The following is a 26,773-nucleotide window of genomic DNA, read 5'->3' as shown; positions in this document are numbered from 1 at the left end:
AGCAAATGGTTCAGAAGGCAACTAAGTGTGGGATGTGGTCTCCCACTCAGAAAGAGCTAAGGGAGGGGTTAATCCAGGAAACTACTATCTGGTGGTAACAGGAGCACTACACAGTGCCATGGACTAAAAATCAGAGCATTTCTGGCAAAGAGTCATCTGCAGATGTCAGCCCTGCAATCAGTGTGAGCACTGAAAGCTTCAGATAAGATCTGTATTAATACAATATAATATGCTTCCACACCAAATGTGCATGTGTACCCTAACAGGAGCTCCAACACACACATCTAAATATCACATGTCCCTACCAGGTCATTTCATCAGACACCAGTCACTGGCACATGTTCTGTGCCCACACACACATTACATCCATATGTTTACGCTTCACACATGGCTCTATCTGTACATGCACAATGGCACTCACTCCACACGCACAGAGAGACATCCTCACCAGGCACACACACTTCTGTACACTATACGTCTCAGTCATGCTCTCTGCTTGTGCACACATGTTCACAGACACCTAGTTTTTCCCCAATTCCAACCTATGTTCTCAGACAGGCCCTTCCACGTTCACGCTGCATGTGTCTTGCTTACATGCAAACAGTGCTCCCACTTGTCACCACACAGAGATGCACGCAAAGTCATATACCCAACCCAAGTGTCAGTACAGACAATGCTTCACATGCTACTGAACCCCGTGGATGTGATAAGATATCTCCTCCCCTCCCAAAAATTCTCTTATAAAAAGTCCTAGTGGAAAATCCTAGGAGTGGGCTGGAGCATGATATCCTTATGGGCATAAAAGGGAGAGAAACCAGGATGGAACCAAGCTGTGGGGAGCTCTTTGGGGAAGAAGAGGTGGCTGCAGGACTAGGGAGGGGATAGTTATTACCCTCCCAGGGCAGTGGGGAGGCAGCCCCGATTCAGATCCCATGGGTTGTGTCCCTTGCCCGGTGCCAAATCACCAAATGCAGCACCAGTTCTGGATGGAGAGTGGAGGGTCCACAGTCCTGGGGGGAGACGGATAGGTCCGGATCAGTCTAGCCCCCGGTCAGAGTCAGATGACGACCTCTCCTCAGCCATCTCATGCACAACATTCTCCAGAGGGGTAAGGTTGCCACTTGGACTAATCCCCATCGGCTGGATGACCTGCTGTCTGCAATCAAAGGGGACAACAGCAGAGCAATTTTGATGAAAGTAGTTCTGATGAAGAATCACACTAATGCATTGGTCCCAGATCCACCCTTGTTACTAAGCATCTATGTCCATCCCCTGAGAGACCCATGAAGAGCTCCACGTGAGGGCCTATAAGTATGTGGGAGAACCAGTGAGTTCTAAGCTGCCACAGCATCAGAGACTTATGGGATCTCTCAAGACCTACATGACATCCAGGAAGAAGGCTGTTTGACACCAATGAAGCAGATGACCCTTGGAACAAGCTTGTTAAAAGAACAAAGGTCAGCCTGATTTTCAGAAATGCTGAGCACCCAGAACTCTTATAGAAACCTCTGAACACTCAAGGCTTCCAGTTTCAAAGCTTTTAATGGCAGCAGGAAAAAAAAAAACCCAGCTCACCAAACAATCTAATCCAAGGACGGAACTGGCTCTGCTTCTAAAGAAATTTATTGAACACAGCTCCTGAGGCACTGAACAGTGGTGGCTCTACAGTTCCAACAACACCATAATTAGCATTGCAGGCCCCAGGAACAGCCACTCTAAGATCCTGCTGCACTGGTCTGGGTGTAGAATACCTCAGAGGCCCTGGTACCATCCTAACTAGCCAGTTGCAGTGTAATGTTAGCAGCACCAGGCTGGATCTCTCTCTCTCTCTCTCTCTCTCTCTCTCACACACACACACACACACACACACACACACACACACACACACACACACACACACACACACAGGAAAAACGTGGCACCTGCATTAACTGCTAATCTGCATCTGCCCTATTGCCCTTCTTCTTCGTCTTGGGGTCTTTTGAACTCACTAGGTAAATCCTGGATTCCTGTCTACAGGGTCCATGAATAATGGATGAGCTACTACTGGAGAAGGCTCTCCTGCAGGGAAGGAAAAAATCAGTAGCACTGGCTGCCATTTGTCTCTGAAACACTATTTCCTACCAGCAGCTACCCAGGGGCAGTGCTGCCAGCTGCTACAGAGCTTCCAAGCTGAACTCGAGTGAGGTGACTGTACTCAGATGCACTTGGTAATGGAGAGTACATCTGTGAGGTGGCCTACACTGAGCTGGCATTCTCCTCCTGAAGGCCTACAAGTAGGTATGCAACCATATGAGCTCTGATCTGCTATAGCATCAAAAACCTATGGGTTCTCTCAAATCCCACTGCATCCTCATGCTAGGGGAATACACACACATTTCTATTACCTGGACAGCTTGTCAAACATGTTAACCAGCTTCATGGCTTCATACTCCTTCTGCTCCTCAGTCATCCCTTCCATGGGGTTGGGGAGTTTTTCTTCCACACGTCCTGTCACTGGGTTAATGCTGCCCACATTCATGAATGGGAGGAGAGAGAGAGAGAGAGAGAGAGACAAACAGGCTCATTAAAAAGTGGGTTTTTCCTATAACTATGTGAAGAGTTCAATGGCAGGGGGACACTCTCTCTTAGCTGATGACTGCTAGTGGTATCACAGGAGTACAGATGTAGTGCACCAGGGGCTCTTATCCCTGCCCCCTTGTGTCACCCCCAACTCTCTCTACAAGTGACTCCCACTTCTCTAGCCACTGGGGTTGGAGCATGCCCTGCCCTGCCCACTTCAATCCAAAGATTTCAATCCAAGGGGAGAAAAGAAAATCTTACCACTGTGCTCCTCCCAATTAAAAAATTTACAAAAAATCCATAAATATAGCCTAAAAAGGCACTGAATGGCACAGTGGAATGGACAGACCAATGGCCCAACCAAAGAAGACAAATTCTGTGTTGGTTCAGAGCTCAGCACAGACTGGGGAGTACCATAACTCAGTGAGGAAACACAGGAACGGGTTCTCATCAGCTGAGCACAGGGACACAGCAGCTGGAGGTGGAGGCATTGCACTGGAACTCACTCTACAAGAACTGCTCACACCACTTACTAGAGGGTGCCTTCCCCTTTGCCCAACCTTAGCTGTACATGGAAAGAGCCTATTTTGCTCTTGACAGCATATCTTGCTGCCAACAATAGATTTAATAGATTTCATAGATGTTAGGGCTGGAAGGGACCTTGAAGATCATCAAGCCCACCCCCCTGCCCCAGGGGCAGAAGCCAGCTGGGGTCAAAGGATCCCAGCAAGATAAGCATCCAAACGTTTCTTGAATGAGTCCAGAGTAGGTGCCTGCACCACTTCTGGAGGGAGTCTATTCCAGGTCTTGGGGGTTTGGACAGTAAAGACATTTTTCCTTATGTTCAACCTAAAACAGTCTTGCAGGAGTTTATGACCATTGGTCCTTGTTATCCCTTGGGGCGCTCTGGTGAACAGACGTTCCCCCAGATCCTGATGTACACCCCTTATGTACTTATAGACAGCCACCAGGTCCCCCCAGAGCCTGCACTTTTCTAGCCTGAAGAGTCTCATGGCTCTCAGCCTCTCTTCATAAGGCCTATTAATAGGACATATCTGTTGGTCTACAGCCAGGGCACATGAGCAGCTCATCTAGAAGATGAAGACTTTCTATCTGAAGGGTGGGCAGTGGCTGTGGAGCAGGAAGTTGGTAACCACTGGATCAGGCAAGCAGTAAAATGGGGTTGGGGAGGAGAAAGTAGGCAACATGTCCTGAGTGGTTTAGGGAGATAAATGGAAAGCAAGTGAGGAAATGTACAGAACAATGAATAGAGAAAGGGTATGGGGGACAGTATAGGCTGGTAACAGAAAAAGGGTTCTGTACTTGGGCTTAGCCTCCTTGTATTCTTCTGTATCAGTGTCTTCATCCTCAGAATATTCTCCCTCTTCCCGGCCCCCTGCCATGAGGCCTCGTGCTGCCAGGAGCCCTGCTGCATTTCCATACCCTGTGTACTTCACAAACCGTGACACTGACAAGGGAGAGAGACAGAAAACTCAGTGCATTGCCCCACCCCAGTACCAGCTACCCAGCCAGAGAAGAGACTCATAGCGTCAGGAGGCAAATGAGAGAACCCTATCAAACAAACTTGATGCAGCAGCCAACATGGATGTCCACAGGATGTGCCTTCACATGGAAAAGGCAGGAGGGGAAACAAAGGCTATGGCACACACCCTGCTCCCAAGCTGTGAAACAATACATTCAACGCAAGGTTTTTATCCCCTGGAAAGAATCCCCAAAATGGCAACTGTGCCCCTGGGCTCTGGAATGGAAAGCAGAGGGAAAAGCAGAGACCAGTGTTATTACACAGCAACTATGCTGGTCCTGAGGCATGGAGCACCTGCTGGCAACAGGTCTGAATGATACCCACTATCTGTGGGGCAAGAAGGACTCAACCCTTGGCAGCAGATCACCAATCACTGGCACCACTCCTCCAGAAGCTGCATTCAAGAGATGGGAAAGCTAATCATCCTTCCCATGGTGCACTTGCCTCCGCCCTCCCATAGCCACCCACTGCCTGTTTGGCAGATTTGAAGACTATCAAAGGATTTCCCACAGCCAAAGAAAGCACAATGTGCTGTGAGCTCTACACAGCAGCTTCTACCAGAATGTGGATCCCATGTCCAGCTTCTCCGGCACTGAGAACCTTGGAGATGCCACCCAGCCCCGAGGTGTCTCCTCACTCACCACTCTCCTTGCAGAGTACAAAGAGGAACTCTGCCGCACAGTGCTTTACATCAGTGTCAATGTGAGTCATCAGGCGCACAAGCTTGTTCCGCAGCAAGTTCCCCACCTCAGGGCGGTTCTTCACATCCCGGAGAGGAGGCAGCACCTGCAAACCACAGTGAGAGGGATCAAAACAGAACAGCCTGGGGTTTTCTGCAGTGTCTTGCACTAGGGTGTCTGCATGGATTCTATCAACCAAGTAATTGAATAAGTTTAGGGGAAAGCAGGAACTGTGCAGACAAAATATAGCAGGGGTTACAGGCCTCACAGACTTGGAGGTCAGAACTTATTATATGACGAGAGAGGGGATATCTGTTTGTAGCTTTATGGTATTCACAGAAGATCCATAGCGTCTCCTCTCACCTGAGAAGACTCAGAAATTAACGTCATTTGGATTCTACCTAAGCCAGCAGGATACCTTCGCTTTGAGGAACTTCCTTGTCTGGCGGTGGGCACGGGCACTCTCAGTCAGCAGGTTCAGCACAGGGGTCAGACTTTCCTTCAGCTTATGGCCCTAGGAAAAAGAGCCCAAAACAAACAGTAAGTGTAGGTAGTTCAGTTCCTAATACAGGCAGATCGCAACAGTGTGGAGCCAAATAGAAGGAGTCATGGGCTAAGAAAGATTCCAGTACTCTGCAACAGCAGCTTCCCCACTGTGAGGCATAATGCAGTCAAATTAACGAAGCCCTTGGAGTGACTTTGGAGAATGAAAGCAACAGCCACCTTGATGAGTTTTATTTCTGGCTTCAAAAGACACTTAGACCAAGCTGCTGGAAAAGAAGTTCCATGATTTTGAAGAGGAATTTGGCTGTTATTTCCCCCATTTAGGCTCAAAGCCTGCAAAAACTTCAGCCCTCTATGTCTAAATGAGAACAGTGACCATTTGACCCTAAGTTAGACACTGCAAAGAAACAGGTCAACCACACCAGCTAACCTTGTATCCACAAAGTTGTCCAATTCATCAGACTATTAGCTAGTTATAGTTCTTCCTATTCCTTGATAACCAGCCTTGCACTCAACCACCAGTTAACCAACTCCCAAGCAGTCAGTGGTTACCACCCAATACAACTATTACATCTTTATCAACAAATAAATCATCTTACCATTCCACCAACCAATCATCTTCTAGGCAATTAATTAACCTTTTATCAAATTGCTAAGCTACCAGGCACTGCTTGGCCTCTCTTGGGAAAATATCTACCTCTTCCATTAGAGGAATATCTTCAAACAACTCAGGGAAATTTCAAATCAGCCATTACTTTTGCTGATGCTTTTGTGGTTTCTACATGATGCAGTTTTTATTGTTTCTCTGTTTCATTTTGCCTTTTAAAGGAGAAAGCAGCATATTTATATGTGAGGTAGAGGATCATGTCTGCCATCCAGCAAGTCCAGAAGACTTTCCCCTTTGGCTTTGAACAATCTCCCCACTTACCCTGTCAAGACGTCGTTCAAGGAAATCTAGCAGGACACTGACTGCATCCATGTTGACACCCATGTACTCGAGTGAGCCTGGCCGGACCTTAGGAGTTAGTAGGACATCCAGGCACTTCAGCGGCAAGTTGCCCAACAGGTTAACTGTGTGGCTGAGTGTAAAGAAAAAGAAGCAGCAGATAATCAGGGATTTGCATTAATGCATTTTTTTTAAAAACTGTGCAAAGAACAGGTTCATTTGTTAATTCCTGGGGAGCCTAAGAGTAAGCTCAAAAATGATCTTTTACTGTGACATCCATGTAGACTGTAGCTATAACCACACTAATAAAGGGAGGTACCCACCAAGGTCAAACATGACTTGATATTGGGAGGTCTCAGGCCTATTTCCAAGAAGAACAGTCTATATCCAATGCACAACTATTCTGGACAACAGGATAGAGTCATTTATTTAAAATCCAGACTGTGGACACCTTAATCAAGTTACTGAGCACTCACTCTGGCAAGCAGTCCCATTGACTTTAGTGGGACCACTTGTAGGCATGGCTAATGATATCAGAATCCAACCCTTCATGTGTGCATGGCAGTTTCAACTCTCAGCAAGAAAGATGCATAGGTTCAAGTCTCACACTTGAGACAATGCTCTTCACCTGTGAAATTCCTCTGTCCTATCTTCTCCATCAGCTGAAGTCATCAAGCAGTGACGAAGGAGAGCACCTAGGTGTCTGTACAGAGCAGCATCTTCCTGGCCCCAAAACAGAAAATGACACACCTGATCATGAGAAGGAAACGTGTCTCTGCAGTCCCCAATATCACAAAGTTTGTGACTCTGTCTTTGCTGTTCTGGAACAGTCTTGCATTTCAGCACCCAGAACAAGCCCCATCTTCATTAAATGGAGAAAGAGGAGTAGTGCACTAATCACAGAAATGAACCCAGAATGTTGCTACTGCTTCCTTAACCACTTGCTGATCTTGCTCCTACTCCATATCCTACCTGAATCTTCCTGGGTCCTCCATCACACTGTACAGCTGATAGCAGGTTGGGGAGAAGCCACAGACAGTCCTAAGTCAGCTGCCTGCATCCGCCATCATACTCTTTAGCTGATGCAGAAAGTGGAAAAGGCCATGTTTTACCATTTCTAAAAATGTTGTGAGTTCTCCGCTCTTCTCTAGCTCAAGGTTATAGTTCAAGTCATAGGAACATTTGAAAGAAAATGAAGAGTTTCTAAATGTTCTGAAATCAAAAGTTAACAATACATAGGACAGAGATACCAAAGGTTGCAACATGAAGGGCCCAGGGCACAGTTCTGCTGCTAGGATTCTGTTTAATAGACAGGAGACTGCACCAACATTAGTGTGCAGCAGACAAAGAATGAGAACTGGGAGGTGGAAAAACCACAAATCAAACTGAATCACGGGCAGTGTGAACAGCCTGGGAAACGACCACTAAGAAACTTACCTCATCCACCTCCCTCTTGCTGGAGTCAAATGTGATATTGAAGAGCACCTTGAGGATCTCCATAGCACGCTCTGTCTCCTGGCGAGGCAAGGGTGGAGGAAGGCTCCCCTCAGTAGATACTTCATAAGGGTCCAACCACTTCACCCCTAGTGTCAACTCCAGGGTGTCTGTCATCAGGCTGATTCCCCTGAGCTCCTGGGCTAGCTGTTGCCGGATGTCCACTCTCAGGGCCAGAAGACGCAGATCAAAGAACTTGACTTCATGGGGGAGTTTCTTCTCATTGTAGAGTTTAATGCGCTCAGTCAGGCCTACCACAAGCCAGGCCTCAGCTGTCAGCTCCTGTGCACGACGGCTGCTGAAGACAATATTGCAGAGGCACTTGAGGGCCTCCAGGATGACATCCAGGTCTGGGATCTCCCGAATGACCTCCTCCGAGTAGTCAATACCAGCATGTCTGGCCAGGGTCTTCAGGCCTTCCCTGGTAGTGAAGGGGTCAAGGCAGTGTTTGTCCCGGGAGAGGATGCGGATGCTTTCCAAACATGTGACTTGGCAAGCTGGCTGCAGCTCCCTCTCCAAGAACTTGATCAGCAGCTGTGCCAGTTTCTGTGGAGTGAAAAGGGAAACATGAAAATACAGCAAACGATGCATCAGAGTGCTGGCATTTCAATTGCTCCCAAATGTTGGCATCACATAATGCACTGTGCTGAGCCAGAGATGGCCCTGCCACAAAGACTCAGATTCCAGTGTGATTTTCCAAAGTTCAGGGTCATTTGGCACCACCTTTTGCAGTTGGACCCATTTTGAGGTAATAAAGTATGGGAAGAGGTAATGGGAGCCTCAAAGTCACGGGGAGGAAGATTGTTCTGAGGATGCAGGAAATAGGCTGAACAAACTACGGGATACATAATACAACAATAAGGGATGGGAGAAGGATCTAGCCTGGTGGAAAAGCAAATGGGATACTGTTGAGAAGAAGATTAAAGACCTTAAGCATTTAGACACAGCAGAAATCAACAGTTCACACCAACGAGAGGAAGAGGCATTGACCCAAACTGGTCAGGGGTGTACAATAACATATTTTTAGTGATGGCAATGTTACACCCGCTGAAAAACCACTTCACTGTGGATTAATGACATCTTGCATAACTGTAAATAACTGAACATAAAAGGATAATACATCACACAGCCCTGCAAAGTCATTTTCAATTACAGCCAAATCTGGTCAATTCATCGCTCCGAGAAGACTTGTAATGATGACTAATTATCCACGAGTGACCAATTTTTCATTAATTAGTCAATCTTCAACTTTTTATGAGACATATTTTTCAGGCTATATTAAGACACAATACAGAATGATTTTGACGCCTGTAACTGAAGTCAAATGTATTTAAAAAAATTCCAAGGGCAGACTGTACACACTGGATCACTTAATGACAGTAATATTAGGCAAAACCATTGACCCTTGTAGACCTTGATGTACACGTGAGAGGTCACCAGGACCTTCGAGACATACCTAAGCAGAAGAATGGAGGCTGCCCAGACCTTCCATCCTCTCTTTAGACCACTGAGACAGTATGCAAAGGCTAGACCAAGTCCAGACATTTGGTGCCTTGATGACTGCACCTGTGTGTGTGTCCAGGAATCGAACCTGGGTCTCTCACATGACAGACAAGGATTCTATCACTCACGCACAATGGCAGGTAATCTGTGAGGACAGCTGTTGTTAATGTACGATTTCCTACTACAAAAATTTGGCACGCTCGCTATATAAGAATTACATGATTAAGAAGGAGTAAAACAATCCACCAAAGATTATTTCTTTGTTCATTTACATGCATTTATCAAAATAAAAAATAGTTATGCAACATGGCTGATTGTCTATGTTTTGTGGGCTATGAAAAGCTGGGGTGCATCTAATGCTTAGCAAACATCAGCTGGCTCGATGAGCGCTATGGAGGGCAGAGGTTGGTACCAAATTAATTATCAGGAACAAATTCCATTTTGATTTAGTATGTATGTACATCTGGAAATGACTTTAACAGATAATAAGTTAGCCAAAGCATTTTGTGTACATATCAATGTGACTCCAGCAAGCATTCAATACACTGATTAATAAGAACATAGTGATGCATTGTTCTCGTGTCTAATAAATCAGTTTTCACCATAGACACGATAGCACTAGCCATTGTTTTGTACATCCCGTGTAAGTAATCATGTCATGGTAATATTAGACCTTTCTATAGGTCTAAACCCATGTTTAGAAGTGAGGGTGAAATGGCCATTTATCACAACTATGTCTTTGGAGACAGCAAAACATAAATCAATGAGGTCTTGTAATCCCCAGGCCTTTCTAGGCATGATCCAACGTGAACTAAATGAGGAGGGGTCCTTGAAGACATAACTATTACAAATATTTTATAAAAGTTGTATTGTAATACCCAAGCTCTGCAGTCAAACTCCTTCAGCCACCCAAGAAGGAGGATCTGTTGACATTATAGTACAATCCAGTTTCTTGAAGTACTGGAGTGATCAATAATTTTTATGCAAGGCAAGGATTTTTTGGGGGTGATATCTTTTATTGGACCAACTATCACCCAAAGAAATTCTTGCCTCTCACATAATTCCTGGCTACAGCATCACTTTAACATTACAATGATTTTTAATTATATAAAAAACACTTTGCATAAAAACACGCATAAGGGCAATATGTATAGCAAGCAGAAGCTCCACAAAGGCATAGTGGCTCACTCTATAAAGTCTCTATTGGATCCTAATCTCATTTTGACCTTTTGTAAGGGAGACAGGTGTGCTGACAGGCCTGCTTTGTCCCATCAAGTTTTTTTTTTGAATGCTCTTTGCATTAAGATTCTTTAGCCTTTACTGCTACAAAACCCAAGGCCATCTACCATGTCTCTTACAGTATCCTTCTTGAAAATCTACTGGAGCACTTTTAAGTTAAATACACAGGACTTTCCCAGTGGCCAAGGGGGCATAATCATTTCTTACAAAAGGACATTTCTTCACTGCAGATGAAGACTTAAGTGTGAGTAGGTAGATGAAGGATATTTCCTAGCTACATGGATGGTGGTATTTGTGTTTTCTGTGGTTATCTTACCATGTTTCTGATACCGCAGGCTATTCACATCCAGCATAACTTCACTGAGTTCAGCAGAATTAAAGAGGAGGTGAATTGGGTCTTGTGTTAGGTATAGGCAGTATAGGGTATGTCTGTTTAGAGGATGCTTGTGTGTAGCCATGTTTAAGTGCATGCACATAATAAGCCGTTGCCAATCTACAGGGCTGGTGACAGGAGTGTGGTTGTTCATTATGGGTTCAAACCCAGAGAAGGTGTTGCAGGCAATGAGACAGGGGCTTTCTATTCCAGTGCCCACAGTAGGAAGCAGTATAAAACAGTGATTGCCTCAAATTATCAGGAATTATAGAAAGCTCATCAAGTAGTGTTGAGGAGTAATTGAGCCTGGACCCTGGCAGAGATGAGATCATGTTTAACAGTATTCTGCCTCTAGACAAGGAACGGGCACTGCTGACAAGACAGTGAGGAACCACTCCAGACACGCTATCACTGGCTGGATCTTATCCATCCCTGATGGATGCCTGAAGAGTTTGTGTCTTTTTTGTACTTCAGCAACATATGCATGTCTAGCCATACTGATAATGCCTCTCTGAAGAGAAACAAAGGTCAGGCTGTTTCCATGCACAACCAGGTACTTGGTGAGCATGTCTATCTGCACACATCCATACAGTATGTCTGCTTAGGTGGCAGGAATGTCTCCCTTTAGATGAATGCATCTCTCTTGCAAAGTGAGGCAGGCATTATAGATGTGAAAGGATCAAAGTACCACTGATTATAGGGCTTACTGTAGCTCAGTGTAATTGGCTTAGCTCAGCCTCATCATGGATAGTTCATCATAATAAGGAGCCAAGAACAGGAACAAGAGAACCGTTAATTTAATTCCTTAACAAGAGCCCTGCTGCTCACAAACAGCTCAAAATATAAAACAACAAGTTTCCTCATCCTTACCTTTTATAGAGAGAGGGAAGCTAAGGCACAGAAATTAAGGTTGAGGACTCTGAGCACCTCAGACGCCCACCCTGAGATACTAAGGGTCCTGACTTTCAGCTCTCTATTGCCCAAGGAAATGCAGGGGCATGACAGGTGTCTCAATGAGGCTCCCCAAATCAGTGCTGTTTCTGAAATTGTTGGCCTGAGTGACAGGCCTGAGTTCACACACAAAATCAGAGGCAGAGCAGAGCTCAGATCCCACGTCCCAGTCCAGTGCTTTAATCTGAAACTTGGTCTGGCTCACACAACAAAGCATTTTCTACCAGCTCATACTTTGCAGCAGTCCATGTCACAGATTCATAATAAATTAACATGCACTGGGAGAATTCTCAAGTTCTATTAATTGTTCTTCGTGGGATGAGAGTTACCACATAACATATCCTTGGTACAAACCTCCACCACCAATGAACCCAAAGGAAACAGGTGCACTTCGTTACGTGGCAACAGACATTTTTACTAAAATATCATATAATGACAGGTAAATTCCAGCAATCAGCACCCAGACCTACTTCCTAACCTAGTACTGCTCCACATGTGACCCAGTGGAAAAGCATTACCTTTTCTCTTTGGCTAGGGACAGACATTCAAAAAGCCTGAGCCTGAATTGATTCAATCTTTGCAGGTTAGTCTAACCTGGCTAGGCTGATCCAGTTTGTAACCATACAGACATCCACTCTGAACTGAAGAAATGTAGGAGTATGCCTACAGTGGCTCAGGCTAGAAGCCGGGGACACTAGAGCAGCCCTCCCTTCCCTTCCGCAATGCTGAATGGAGGGGGGGGCGTGGCCAGGCTCTGGCAGGTCACTCTGATTAGGGAAGGGTTCCCCCCAACACCCGACCAGCGGGAGCCAGCAGGGAGTTGATAACAGAACATTGAGTTACACAGCAGTGAGTTACACAGGGAATTGTTAGCATTTATGAGCGCATCAAACAAAACAAAAGGATCTCTCATTAGTTCAAGCTCTTCTTAAACAACTTTTTCCAAGAAAGGAATGGAGGGACATTACCAGCTGACCTGTTGATTAGCTCCAAAAAGCCCTAAGCAGACACTGTCCTGTCTGCCTTACACAAACACCTCTCAGCATTAGCTAATATACCACATGCTGGCTACAGTCCGTGCTATGGGGGTGGGGAATCCCTGCTTGAGCAGGGAGTGGTGAGGGGAGGTGGAGCAAGGGGAAGCCAGGCAGATGCTGCTGTGCCCGTCTTCTCTGCCAGAGTTCCAGCAGAGAGCCCCACCCAGAGCTGCAAAGCATCTGGGATGCTGGGGGACTCTGGTTTAAGTTAAACCAGGAAGAGGTCTGGGACAGACATTGCATAAACTGGTTTGACTCAGATCAGTTAAGTCTGATACTACATTCAACCAGGTTCATCTGAAAATGGCTGAAACCAGTTTGAAACTGGTTTATGTACACTGAACATCTGTTCTGTTACAGGTGTACAACAGTTTCTGATCACTTAAACCAGTTTGTGTGTAATGTCTGTCCCTAGCCTTTGGGTTTTGTCATCATCGAGCCTTACTACATGAGCTACTCTGCATTCAAGCACACCTGAATGACCACAGAAAAAAAATTTAGGACATACCTTCCTCTCCTCCCGCTCATGATCTTCAAATGTGAAGCACTGAGACTTCTGTGAAAGCAAAGCAGAAATGATCAGTCTCAAGAGGCAAGCAAACTGAGAAAGAAACTTGCTCTACAGTTTATAAGGAACGCTTCAAAGAAAGTAAATGGGCTCCCTTTACTCAGCCAGCCTGCATAGAAGCTAGGGCATAGTCATTCAACAGAAAGGCAGTAGGTTTAGAAATGAATTAGAACTGCAACCATTCTGTCTCACAAAAGGAAAGGCAACCTGTGGAACTCCAAGATGCAGGAAAGCAGTAAAGCAATGTGCAATAGACAGTTTTGAAGTGGTCTATTTATGTAAACTGATAAAACATAAGCAACTGAAGTCACTAAGAAACCAGGGAAAATGTTAATGGAAAAAATCAGGCCTCAGATGGTAGGAGTGCTTATGAAGTTTTCTTAATGTGATAAAGCACAGTTGACTTTAGATGCACTATGGAGGCCTTCACTTCCCTCTAAAATATCAGAAGGGGAGACACTAAGGAGCACAAGATCATGGGCAAGTTTGGTTAATGGAGTGTTTCAGGACAGGAGCTCCCTGGCTCTGGCATGCACATTTGGCAGAAAATAATTCTGCTAGTACTGCAAAACAAATTTGTGGTATTGCAAAACCAATTTAGCCAGTGTTATCTAAGGTCAAAGATTTATTGTATAGGAATTCTATGCTGGAACATAACAACAAAACAAGAGCAAGGATCACTTAACTGGTAATAGCATCTCTTATGGTTGCAATAAGGGCCTGATCTGGAGGCCACTGAAATCAATGGAAAGACTACTACTTACTTGAATACATATCCACCCCCCAACATTTGTCTTACTTTCATGAGCACTACTTACACCCAGAGGGTGTCCCCCAGGCTTTGCCCTGCTTCATTCTTCCCAATCCCACTCCTGCTCCAGGTTCCCCAAATTACCTCCATTCTGTGCAACTTCCTTCCTTTTAATTTTAGATGCAAGCCTTGTTATCTCCCATTTCTCTCTGTTACAGCACAAGCCTCATTCTGGTCCTCATTCTCTTCTTCTGTCTAAGCTATTCAGCAATTTAACAGTAGGGATCTTTGTCTTCATCAGTTCCTAGGGTTGTTCTAGTTTTCTATCATTAACAAGGTTGATTTCCCTCACTGCATGCTCCTTCTTTCTTTTAGGTCACTCCTCTGTAAATAACTTTTCTGGATAAGACCTTTAAAAATAACTCGTATTCTCCACAGGCACTAAAGATCCCTGGGCAGTCTTGATGTCTGGGTGATTCCATGGCTTAGCCTTATAGTGTCTGCTGTATAATGAGTAAATCCCTGGGCTTTGAGGCTCAGAGAAATCCACAGGCTCCTTGTTTTAATGGCTACCCTATAACATGGAATTCGTAGGCACAGGAGTCTCATTTTGTTGACCCTATAAGGTATAGATATGTCCACACATCACTGGACTTGATGCAGGAAACTGGTGAAATTCAACAGTCTGTGTTATAGAGGATGTCAGGCTAGATCAGTGGTTCTCAACTTTTTTAGACTCAAGGCACCCCTCCATAACTTTTGTGAATTAAGAGGCACCCCATTTGAAAACCAAATGTATTTATTACAGTGCTTGCCTCCTTGCAGAGGGGCCAGGCAGTCGGGGGTTGGGGAGCAGCCAGGTAGGGAGAAGCCTAAACCTGTGCTTGTCTACTTATCTCACACATTGGGAAACCCTTCAAAGGATCTTGTGGCCCCCAAGATGCAATCAACACCCTGGTTGAGAATTAGGGGACTAGATTATTGTAATAGTCACTACTACACTTTAAAAAAAGGAATGAATACATGAAACAAGCAACAGCTTGTGGAACGACGAGAATTGTAGGGAGGGGAGAGCTCACATGAAAGCTTGTTGTCAGTTTTTCAAATGACTTCATTTTTTTCAAGAGCCTATCACAATACTATTATAACCCCCATCACTGTAATATACTCATGCACTTTCCTGAACACAGAAACAATAATACAAACTCTAACTTCTTTCCTGTAGGAAAAACAGCTTGATTTGTTTATAGGTGCTTGGTTAGTTTGCTTGTATGTGAGGGATGTGTTGAGTGTCTATTTTCTTGTCTAAACCAGTGAAATTTTATATCACATGTAAATGGCTGGATTATCAACAGAAAGAGTTGTTTCTAGTCCTACTCCTGGTTTATTATTTCCTATGGCCTATATAACCACTCAGAAATGTGAGTGATTATCTCTGTGAAAAAAAAAAGATAGTTCCTCACAGAGAGAGATGCCCCATTCCGGAGCTGAGTGGTGGCCAGCCAAGCCTTTAAAGAATCTCATAGTCCAGAAAAGTTCTCTGGGACACAGCTTTAGGTTGATCTTGAAGAAGAGAGGCATGCTCCTTTTGTCTTCTTTGCAGTTGTGGTAATACAAATTCCCTATATCAGGGTCAGCTTGTATTTAGATTAGTTTCCACCATGAATACTTGATTTTTGTTCCTGCTTTCAGCACTAGCTTGTACAGTTGTAGATCAAGGAGTTCTTAGTGTTTCTTTAGTTCTTTTTTGCCTCCCCATTGACCATGGCTTTCTATGAGTAAGCAACCAGTTCAAGAGTTTTCTAGGTTGGCTATAAGGCATACCAGGAGATAGACAGCCTTCAGTTCTGTCCATTTTTTCTGTAAAAAGAGCAGTCCTAAGGAACCTTCCCCCCTATTTTACTTGGTAAAAAGCTGCCACATATGAAGGATCACATCCCCAAAGTGAGAAGGCAAGAAGGATATCCTACATTTAAAACAGAAGACTCCTTGCCAGGTGTGTGAAAGCACTCGGCTTTTGATTTTAACAGTACTCTCAAGACAGATATCAATCATTTCGGATTTTATACACACTTTTGCATTTTCAGTATTCTAGTAATCAACCTTCATCCCTCTCCTTGGGGAGTGTTTCCATTATCAGCTCCACAGCTAACATTCTTATAGTTTCCTCCATCTGCTCTGGATCCCTTAATATAGCTGCTAAGGTATGCTTTTACATCATAAGCTTTCTTGAGCAGAATAAAAGCTAACATCCTACACCTCACTTGCTTCTTCATTCAAATATTGACCCTAACTGCACCCTGGGATCTGCTTAGTCTTCAAACATTCCACTTCCTGATTAACTGTTCTCTGCATGGATCTAGCTTGTTATTACATCTGGCATGTCTGGCATCCTCCATCATTAAAGTCCTGACAGAATATACAGAGAAGAGGCATTAGGTACCTCGCTGTCAAGTTCCCCATTGTTTCTTTTATCTACCTATTGTCTTTTATTGCTTTGAAAACTTTTGTGATTTATTCAGCTTCTTCTTTTCAGAGCATTTTAATGCTCAGTTAACTCGTTCACGCTCACACTTCTGCAGGAGACCACATGCAGAAGCATTCTTAAGTACTACGTTTGCAACAAAACATCAGCATTTCATTGATATACCAGGCCTGCAGTTTGTACAGCATCACTGGGGGTGCATTTCACTCACTCAGTACAGTAAGCACTATCAAATCAGTTCATTTCATTCTATGATCTTTCAACCCTTCCTTGACTTACATTTTCTCTCTTGTGTATCTTTCCCTCCTTACCTTAGTTTACTTTGTACTTTCTCTGAGCAGAAATCAGTCTTCACTGTTAGCAGAGTAGCAGGCTCACAAAACTCTTCCAGTCCCTTTTTATCACTTCAAGTTTTTCTTCTCTTCCATTGTTTTGAAACTTAGTCAGGTTTAACTGATTTTCTCTTTCTTCCACATGTCTTTGTCTTCCAACACAATCTGTTTAACATTATTTACACAGCTAACTTGAATTATATGCATGGTTGCTTTAAGAGAAGCCTAGAAATGCAGACCTGGAAGGGACTGTAAGAGACCATCTAATCCATCTGTTGGTCTGAGACATGACCGAGTATATCTAGATCACCCCTAAAAGATATTTATCTAATCTGTTCCTGAAAACCTCCAGTAAAAGGGATCCCCATAACTTGCCCAAAGAACCCTTTCCAGTGTTTCATCACTCAAGCAGATATTTTTTCCTAATATCCGACCTAAATCATCTTTGCTGCAAATTAAGCAAAAATTGATGCAGAAATTTATCACTCTCTCTCTTATGCAGAAATTGATCACCATCGCTTTTACAACAACCTTCTAAGTACCGGAATACCATTACCCTGTAAGTACTTTTTCCCTTTGATGTATTCCCATTTCCAGGTCTCTGGTCAGATCTGCTATGGTACTCAAAGCAAAAATTAAAAAAAAAAAAATTAAAAGCAAGAAATTTGGTTTCGTTCTTTCAAGTTCACATATCCATAAAGTGCACAACAAGCCATTCATCTGTGTTTATTTTTAAACCTTGTCAGGCTCGGACACTGGGATGGATCCTTAGTTGTGCTGAGAAAGGGGTTGACAGTGGTAGATTTCCATCTCATGCCCTGCCCCTGGAGACCACAGAGGACTGCTTTGGTATGCAACACAAAGCTAGCACAGCGCCAGAGCTGCTTATGGGGCTGTTCCATCAGTCTAAAATTTCAGACAGACTTCCCTCTCCTCCCCCAAGTTTTGTTGGACCAGGAGCAGATGATGGCTTAGAGTCATCCCTGCTGGTCAAAGACTCCATTCAAAGACTACAAAGTACAAAACGGATGAAGAAATGGCCAAGAATCTGGACTCACATCTTTCACTGGTCTGTAAAGGACCATGAGCTGGGGTGGGACGGCAGAGCAAAAATGATATCTCACCACAGCTACCAAGGCACAAATTCAAGCTTTACTGAAGGCTGCCCTCAGTTGACCCAGCTGTAACTAGATATCTGGTTATTCAGGCTGGGGAGTCAAAGGCATCAGAACAGGATACTAGACACGTCACTCCCTTGTTTGGCACTGACTATTGCAATGAGAATACTGTAGGGCTCAGAATGAGCCTTTCACTTATGAAAGGGCCACATAAAGTTACAGTGATGCATAAATAACAAGTAATATTCCTTGGATATTATCCTTAGATTTGCTCCTTTTGCTTGTGATACTCATATGTATATAGATTTAGTTTTCAAACTCTGGGCAAGTCATTTTAGCCGGCTACTGATATGTGACACATTCCTAGCTACAGCTCTTTAGCCAGCTAACTTATTTTTTAAAACTATAACAGACTAGCCATGAAGTAGTTATTCATGATAATCCAGCTATGTTGTCCAACCTATCTGTGCCCAGTTACGGCCCAAATCTATATATTTTTCATACAGTTAGTGCTCACTATCTACTCTTTCAGTCCAACCTATCACTAATCTGTCTAGGGTCCTCCTAAGCATATCTGACAGTATGTCAGTTATTCACCACATGTTCTTTAAACACAACTGATCAGCATATGCAAATACATTCTCACTGCATAGCAGCTTGCAGTGTATATTCACTGCCTTATTTTGTGACAACGATCATTTTAATTGCACAGCTACAATCAGCATGAACCAAATAACTCACTCTCACTTTCATAATGAGCTTTGGGTGGAAAGTATAAAAAGAAATGTTTTCATCTTCTCTTTAGCACATTTCACATAGTCACTCAAATATACAGACCCAAATTCCAAGGTCCTCAATTCAGATTCTGCTTAGCCATTTTTCAGAGACCTTCTGAAATCAGCAGCAGCATTATCTGAGTCAGGAATGACTGAAAACGGAGGAGGGATCACAGGATTCACCCCACTACTCACTGCAGTAGATACATGATCGGAATCATGTGCCTGCATCCAAAGCACAACATTTCTAATCTGATCCTTTTTTTCAAAAGAATGAAACAATTTCCACATCTCAAGAAGAGGCATCTTCAAAAGGATGACCTAGAAATCTGTATCTACTCTATTCACCGAACACTAAGGTCCCAGGACTTACTATCCTAGATTACTAACACAGGTGTGGGTTGCAGTAACACCTGCACAGGTAATTGAAAACAAACCACAGTGCCAAACTGTGGCTGCACTACCTGTAAGTGTCCAAGGGGTAAAGGATGCAATGAGCCTTCCCTCAGTCCCCACCACTGTTGCCCTACTACATCAGACCAGTGATCCATTTACTCAGGCAGCCTGCTTCCAACAGCGATCCACTGCAGAAGCTTCCAAGGATGATGTATAATTGTCCATTTTACATTCATGCCCATGGTGGGGGTTTTCTTCCCAAGCCCAGGCAGTTAGTAAATTGATTTATGCTCCAAAGGATGAGGATTTCAAGTTTTCAATGTGGATTTCAATATTTTAGCCTACCTAATAAAACTCATTATCATGCATGCAAATGTCTAATCCTTTTTTAATTCTACTCAGCCACCTTGTCTCAATGCTATCTTATGGCAATGAGTTCCACGGGTTCATTATGCATACTTCCTTCTAAAATGTTTCAAATGTGTTCTCCTTTAAAATGTATGAATCAATGAGCCAAGAAATTAAGTCCAAACATAACTATTACAATAATTTACTCTCCCCTTCTGCATAAAAAGGCCATAAATTATTATCCTTTGTACTTCCTTCCATCATTTTTGACCAATGCTATGTTTCATCAAAGCTTTTATTGAGCTGTTCATAAATACTGCATAGGGATTCCCCTTCCCCACCACCTGATGACAGTTCATTTAGAACATATTATCAAGGTCTAAATAGTTCAACTTGTTCTTTCCAACGTACATATTCTTGTACCAGACTACAATGAAATTTTTGGCTTCCATATTACTTTATTGCCTAGCTTTATGTCTGATCCTGTGCTCAGTGAAGTTGATGATAGTCTTTCTACGGATTTCAAAGAGCTTTGGAGCATGCCTTTTGGTAGGTCCTTCAAGAAGTCCTGATGATCTTTGGCAGTCTTGACTTCCTCAAATGATTTTATGTCATCTACAAATTATGCCTTCTCCAGATACTTTGAAAAATATGAAACTCCAACAGTGCTGTTATGGATTCCTCGGGTATTTTAACATTAAGTTCCTTCCATGTTAAAAATGCCTGTTTGTTACCTGAAAATAATAGGTCTGGAGCATGTTTCTCACCATCAATTGCTATGGTAAAGACCAATAGAAAGAAATTGTTTCACTGTTCTGCAATATCTTATCCTCACTGATCATTCCATTTTCTCCCTAATACTCTAAACAGGTTTCTTATGGTTGATATACCTACCAAGAATGTCTTGGTGGCTTTTTTTATATATCTCTATCTGCTCTTCAAATTTCCTCTTTGTTCTCCTACTTTCCTTCATGTTTTGTCTACCAGGGTTTCTGCTATTGCTGCTGTTAAGTCATTCTTTAAGAGGACCTACTGTTTCTTAGGTGAGATTTCTACCCTGTAGAACTGCTTGACTGGAACAGATGTGGTACCCACATTTTTTCCTGGAAAATGACACTTTTGCAATAATATTTGCAGCTTTCTCTGCTCATTTTCCACCTACTTAGGAGTGGTGCAGAATGAGTCATGTAGATCTGCAGGGCCAAATGTCTCTCTGGTGTAACTTCCTTGAAGCAAGTTTCGCTGCACTTGTATAGATTATCTATCCCAGCACAACTATACACGTTTTTTTTTAAGAAGGTGACAGTATACTCATGAAATATTTTGAACTGTTTTTAGCCCAGCAGTGGAAATCTCTCATTCCTAAGTTTGCTCCTTTTGCATCCTATTTTCGATTTTTCCTATGATCACCTTTCAGAACATGCATATTTGGAAAATCCCCATGGGGTTTTTGCTCATTAATTGAAAGCCATAACCACTCAACTTCATCCATCACTCCTCCTCAGGCCTTCAAACCTTCCTTCATTATTCAGCTCCCACACTGACACAGTTTTCTAGCATGGACCCTAGATGTGAAAATCCCCTACAGAGGCTTTGCTTCCAGTACACAAGGAAAGCAGGAAAGAGATGTTTACTAGATGCTCATTGTTAAACCTTAACTTGCAAGATCTGCAGGAAAGAAAAAGGAAAGATCAAGCAGACAAGCAATACAGACAAATGCAAGTAGATGAGGCAGATAGAAGCTGGATAACACAGAGAGCTGAGTGTGTATGCACCTCTGATTTAGCCTATAAGGTACAGATCTACCCTGCCTTGTGCCTGACAGAGATCCCAGAACATGGAACTTCTTACCAACCTACTTATAAATAGGGAAAGGCAACATCAAGCAGCAGCTTGCCACACTCACTTACCTCCTGATTGTAGATCTGCAGCACCTTGAGGACTGTGTCTTGCTCCCCGCTTTCCACAGTCGCTACCATAGTCCTGAGCTCCATTGCTCCAGCAGCTTAGATATAGATATGAGGCAAGATGGGAAGGGGCTTTGCTATGTTGCTGGATAATTACAGATGCAGGGGGACCCTGCCACACAGACAGCTGGGGGGGGAGAAAAAAAACAAGTGCGATTGCTTATCTGTTATACCTAAAAAGCAAAGCAGATGGACATCCCCAGTAAAACCAGCCACAAGCTTCCTCTTTCTCTCCCTCTCCCCCTCCCTTTAATCCTCTTCCTTCTCTCTGCCTTTCAGTGTTTAATATATGCCCTCCCACTAAATCACTTAGGAAACCTCCCTCACCCCCAGCCTGAGGATTAACACAGAACAGATAACTGCAGCTCCCTGAAATAGCCCTCCTTCTCCTCCTCCACCGACTGTCCTGATTTCTCACACTGCACAGAGGAAATCACACCCCCAACACATACAGACACACAGAAACATCCCTGGGGAGTAACAGGGGCGCACAAGAGAGCAATATAGACAGACAAGCTCCATCCCGACTGGGTTAAGGTGGAGCAGTCTTTTAAAGGTGGCATGAAAGAGTTCCTCAGCAGTTTCTTCAAAAAGAAACCCAGCCTGGTGCATTTGGGGCCTGCAAAGGGCTATGTAATTAGGGAAGTTGGAGGACATGCTGAACAGACTACACAAGTGTGTGTCTTCATGATACAGGAGGAAATAGGTTTACACCATCTCAAAAGCCAAGTGATCTGTTATAAACCACTAGACACACATTTATGTTTAAAGGCTAGGCATGAGTTTAAAGTGTCTATAAAGAACCACATAGGCTTACAGTGCTGAAACTGTGACTTTAAATAATAATAAGGGGTCACATCATAAATCACAGTATGATTCCACACACTTGTGAAAGCACAAAGGTTTAAGATTCTATAGCTATGTGACAAATTTTGCAATAGTACTGAAGACGGGTAGTGTAAAATGACACAAAGCCCCAATCCTAGACTCCACAGGGAGCTGCTTACTACAGAATCAAACGTCTACATCTATATCTACACTGCCACAGAAAGTCATGACTGACTGCAACATGCACAGAAATACCCAGACTGGCTTTGATCTAGATAGCATAGGTACTGACAGCAGCAATGTTGCAAGAGCGCAAGTGTCATTTTGGTCCATATAAACCCACCCAGAGCCTTGGGTAATCAGTGGTTGACACCTGTGCCAGTGACTTCACTGCTCTCATTCTCTAGGCTAGCTAGATTAAAACCAACTCAAATGTGTCTACATTGCCACAACGCACAATGTAGACACGGGTTAAGACACCACAAAGCAGTGGTTCTCAAACTTTTTTTTTCGCAGACCACTTGAAAATTGCTGAGGGTCTCAGCGGACCACTTAATCTCCATCGTCAGAAAAAATAAATCAAATGCAGGGCCAACTACAGATATTTTTGATTGTTCTGCAACCTATCTGTGGACCATCTGAATGGAGCTCACAGACCAGTGGTGGTCCGCGGACCACAGTTTGAGAACCTCTGCCATATGGTTTGTGCCATCGCTACAAAGTTATCACAGTTAAAGTCAGAGTGTCAGTTTAATGCACACTGGGTATGTCTACACGTCCATTAATGCACTTTTCCTGACGCACATTAAATTTGGTACCTCGAATTTGAGATCCTAAATAAATGCGCATTAGGCTACCCTAAAATGGAGTAGTGAAAGTGCATGCTTTTTTAGCAAAGCTTAAAGCACACTAGCCTATTTTTACTACGCATTCGCATATTAGCATAGTTTTTATGAGATGCTTTAATACGCAGTAAAATAGGCTACTACACCTTAAAGTGCACCTATAGATGTGCCCACTCTGACATCTCATTGCTCCATATAGAATTATTTGGGAAGAAAAACAGGAACACAACGCCCACATATGCACACAATGAACTAAGAGAGATTTCATAGTGGCATAGACATTAAAGATGGAACAGACAGCTCCTTCCTTTAGGACCAGTGCAGGATTTATCCCTAACACAGTACTCTCCAGCATGTTGCCCAGTCCAGCGTCACATAACAATGCAGGAGATGGACTATAATAACCACTGACCTCAATCTTTGCAATTTTTATTCTGCTTGTTTAAGGTCCCCTCCTCCTCTTTATTGCCATTCTTTCCTCAGGGTTCAAACCCCTAAGAAAACAGACCTATTTGTCACCTTTAGTCCCCTAAGAAAACAGGAGGAGGCTTGGTTTCCTGCTCCTCCTTTTGACCAGCATCCTACTGAGATTCACTCATGTGCTTAGCTTTACATCTGGGAGCAATCCCATTGAAAGGAACTGAAAATACTCCTGGTAGCAAAGCTCCTCTGCGGAAGCCTTTGTGGGATCACAGCATTAGTGAATAATTATAGAGATGTGGCTTTCTATTTTCCTGTGAAGCAAGTCCTTGCTGATCGCTTGAAAAAAGGGACAAAATGGAGACGATTTCAGGCAAGCAGGGACCCTGCAGAGAGAATCTACATGGAAGTGTGGCAGAGGCTGCAACAAACTGGTGGATTTTAAGGCCACCTCTGCTGGGATTTTAAGGGGCCAAGGGGACAGAAATGTGTGACTGCCATGAGCCATCCGAGGGAGAAAAGACGAGCGAGTTACCTTCTCTTTAGCTGCGCTGGCTCAGGTTTCCTGCTTCATTTCCTGGACACTGCTGCTGCCCCTAGCCCTCCCCAGCTCTCAGCCAGAGGAGGCAGGGAGGGGTGGCTGGAAGCTGGGGGGAGACCCAGGCAAAGGGAAGAGCTGCTTTACCTGGAGGCTTGGGGTTGTGGGACAGGGCAGAGATCACCCACCAGCCTGCCAGCCATGCAAGCAATCAAGAGCCTTGTCAGGGGTTGAGGCTGTTCCCCGCCCCGCACTATGAGCAAGAGGAATATAAAAAAAACATGAGCACTGTGCACAATGCAAGGGGCGGATCCTGCTGCCTGCCAGGGGAGGGCTGGTCTCAGTGGTGGCAGATGACAGGACAAGGAGCAATGTGCTCAAGTTGCAGCAAGGGAAGTTCAGGTTTGATATTAGGAAAAGCTTTCTCCTGAGGAGGATAGTAAAACACTGGAACAGGTCACCCAGAGAGGTGGTGGACTCTTCATCCTTGGAGGTTTTTAAAATTCAGCTGGACAAAGACTTGCTGGGATGATGTAGTTGGGGCTGATCCTGGTCTGAGCAGGGGGCTGGACTAGATCAGCATTCCTCAACCCGTGGGTCACAAGAATATATGAAAGGGGCGCAAACCAACTTGGAAAATGGATCAAGAAACTTTAAAAATGGATTCTTCCTTATAGCAAAAAAACATAGGAAACCAGGGTTTTTCCCTTGCAGGCTGGCAGAGCTCCAGCCTGCCAGGGGCTGCTTGGGGCCTCCACTGCCTCACACTCTGAGGGGCTAGGGCCTGGGGGCAGCGGGTCCGGAGTGAATCCAGACTGGCCATCAATGTTTACAAATGGGTCCTGGTACAAAAAAAAGTTGAGAACCACTGAACTAAATGACCTCTTGAGGTCCTTTCCAACCCTCATTTTTTAGGAATCCCTACAATAGTGGTTCTCAACCTTGTTTTAGACTCAAGGCACCCTCATGAGACTCAAGGCAACCCTTGGAAAATGCCAACTTTTCATTTTCACTCGTGTTTCTGCTACAGAAAAAAAGAATCAAGCCGTTCTGCTGCTGCAAAGAACTCAGCAAGGCCACAGGCCTGAGATAGGGTCCTAGGATAGCCAGAAGCTTGGGTGTTTACACCCATGATTTTCAACCGAGATGCCATGGCACTCGGGGATGCCTTGAGGTCCTTTCAGGGGTGCTACACAATGTTGTCCCTGTTGAGTGTGCTAATGGGATTCACAAAATAAACCCAGAGATGTCAGGAAAGGAATCCATGGTGTTAAAAGCATTCAGACCTGGAATGGCCTGCATGAGTTCTTTGCAACAGAATTGCTCTACTTTTTTTCTGTAGTCTAAACATGAGTGAAAAATAAGAGCTGGCCTTTCCTGATGGGCTGCCTCCAGCCTGTAAGAACATAAGAATTGCCATTGACTGTATCAGACTATAGGTCCATCTTGGCCGGGGATCCTTTATCACACAGAGTCTCTGGCCAGGGAGACCATTCACATCTCCAGGCAGAGTTTCACTGGGAGGTGTTCACTGGCTCCTTGGACTTGACTGGGGACCAGTGGGCAGTGTCCCATGTGCTCTGCATGATGTCTACCCTTGGTGCATTTGCTTTGAACCTATGACCTTTACTCTGTCCCTGCTTCTTTTGTTTTCTCAAGTAATCAGTTGACACATGTGAAGCTAAGGCCCATGTCCCCAATAGGTGTTAAATAGGCCTGTGTCACACAGAGACTCTGGCTGGGCAGCCCCTGGGGACTGTGGGGCCACTTTCCTGTCCCTGGTCTGTTGATGTCTCTGGGCAGAGTTTCACTGGGCAGTGTCCACTGCCTCCTTGGACTTGTTTGAGGGCCAGTGGGCACTGTCCCACATACTCTGCTCAGCCTGTCCCCCTTGGTGCACTCGTTTTGAACCTGTGACCTTCACTCCTGTCCTTGTTTTGTATTTTTTTTTGTCCCATGAATTCAGCTGACACATACCCAATAGCTCCCTCTATCATTAAGGGGAGGTAATTGTTGATCTGTGGGCATAAGGGCTATGTTCCCAACATGTGTCAAATAGGCCTGTCACACAGAGGCTCTGGCTGGGGGCCCCCTGGGGACTGCAGGGCCATTTTCCTGTGCCTGGTCCATTCATGTCTCCAGACAAAGTTTCACTTGGCAGTGTCCACTAGCTCCCTGGACTTATTCAGTGGGCACTGTCCAGTTTACTCTGCTCAGTGTCCCCCTCCTTGGTGTACTCATTTTGAACCTCTGACCTCACTCCAAGTCCTGTTTTGTCTTTAGTTGCCCCCTGAAATCAACTGACATATACCTAATTGCCCCCTCTAATAACAGGGGGCATAGGCTGCAGAACGGGGTGGGCCACCTGGGCCACAGCCTGACCAACTTGTAGCACATCAATTTATATAACTCACAAATGCGCATTTGCCATTCCAGTTAAAACTGTATAGCTATTTTTTTAACTGCAGAGCTAGTTAAGTTAACGTGCTAAATGTTGGTCAGGCCACGGCCTGGGTGCCCCACCCTGTTCCGTGGCTTATGCGGGGGGGGGGGGGGGGGGGCGGGAGGT

General features: G+C 44.3%; 1 protein-coding gene across 3 annotated transcripts; it reads right to left on the bottom strand.

Annotated features, from left to right (window-relative positions):
• Positions 1 to 1,006: 1,006 nt before the first annotated feature.
• RIC8A (RIC8 guanine nucleotide exchange factor A) lies at positions 1,007 to 24,502 on the bottom strand. 3 transcript variants are annotated; one of them, XM_025215113.1, is made up of 11 exons: positions 24,202 to 24,502; positions 21,517 to 21,700; positions 13,341 to 13,388; positions 7,673 to 8,275; positions 6,864 to 6,985; positions 6,218 to 6,368; positions 5,204 to 5,299; positions 4,747 to 4,891; positions 3,886 to 4,030; positions 2,388 to 2,507; positions 1,007 to 1,156 (listed from the first exon to the last, which is right to left on the bottom strand). In XM_025215113.1, the coding sequence occupies exons 2-11, from the start codon at positions 21,598 to 21,600 to the stop codon at positions 1,036 to 1,038; spliced, it is 1,635 nt and encodes a 544-aa protein (XP_025070898.1). In that variant the 5' UTR covers positions 21,601 to 21,700; positions 24,202 to 24,502; the 3' UTR covers positions 1,007 to 1,035. The 3 variants fall into 3 exon arrangements, with proteins under 3 accessions (XP_025070898.1, XP_025070899.1, XP_006033399.1); XM_025215114.1 differs by having other exon boundaries at positions 6,864 to 6,964; XM_006033337.3 differs by having other exon boundaries at positions 6,864 to 6,958.
• Between the last annotated feature and the right edge of the window lie 2,271 nt (positions 24,503 to 26,773).

The sequence above is a fragment of the Alligator sinensis genome, unplaced genomic scaffold, assembly GCF_000455745.1.
Source record: "Alligator sinensis unplaced genomic scaffold, ASM45574v1 scaffold973_1, whole genome shotgun sequence".
Classification (NCBI taxonomy): domain Eukaryota; kingdom Metazoa; phylum Chordata; order Crocodylia; family Alligatoridae; genus Alligator; species Alligator sinensis.
This window is presented reverse-complemented; position numbering and strand designations above follow the sequence as displayed.

Bases quoted from the DNA above. Each gene is read 5' to 3' on its own strand.
- RIC8A (XM_025215113.1), bottom strand. From the start codon at position 21,600: ATGGAGCTCAGGACTATGGTAGCGACTGTGGAAAGCGGGGAGCAAGAC. The intron at 13,389-21,516 runs GTAAGTGAGTGT...TTGCTTTCACAG, and splicing joins TGCAGATCTACAATCAGGAG to AAGTCTCAGTGCTTCACATT. The intron at 6,986-7,672 runs GTAAGTTTCTTA...TCTCATGATCAG, and splicing joins GCAAGAGGGAGGTGGATGAG to GTGTGTCATTTTCTGTTTTG.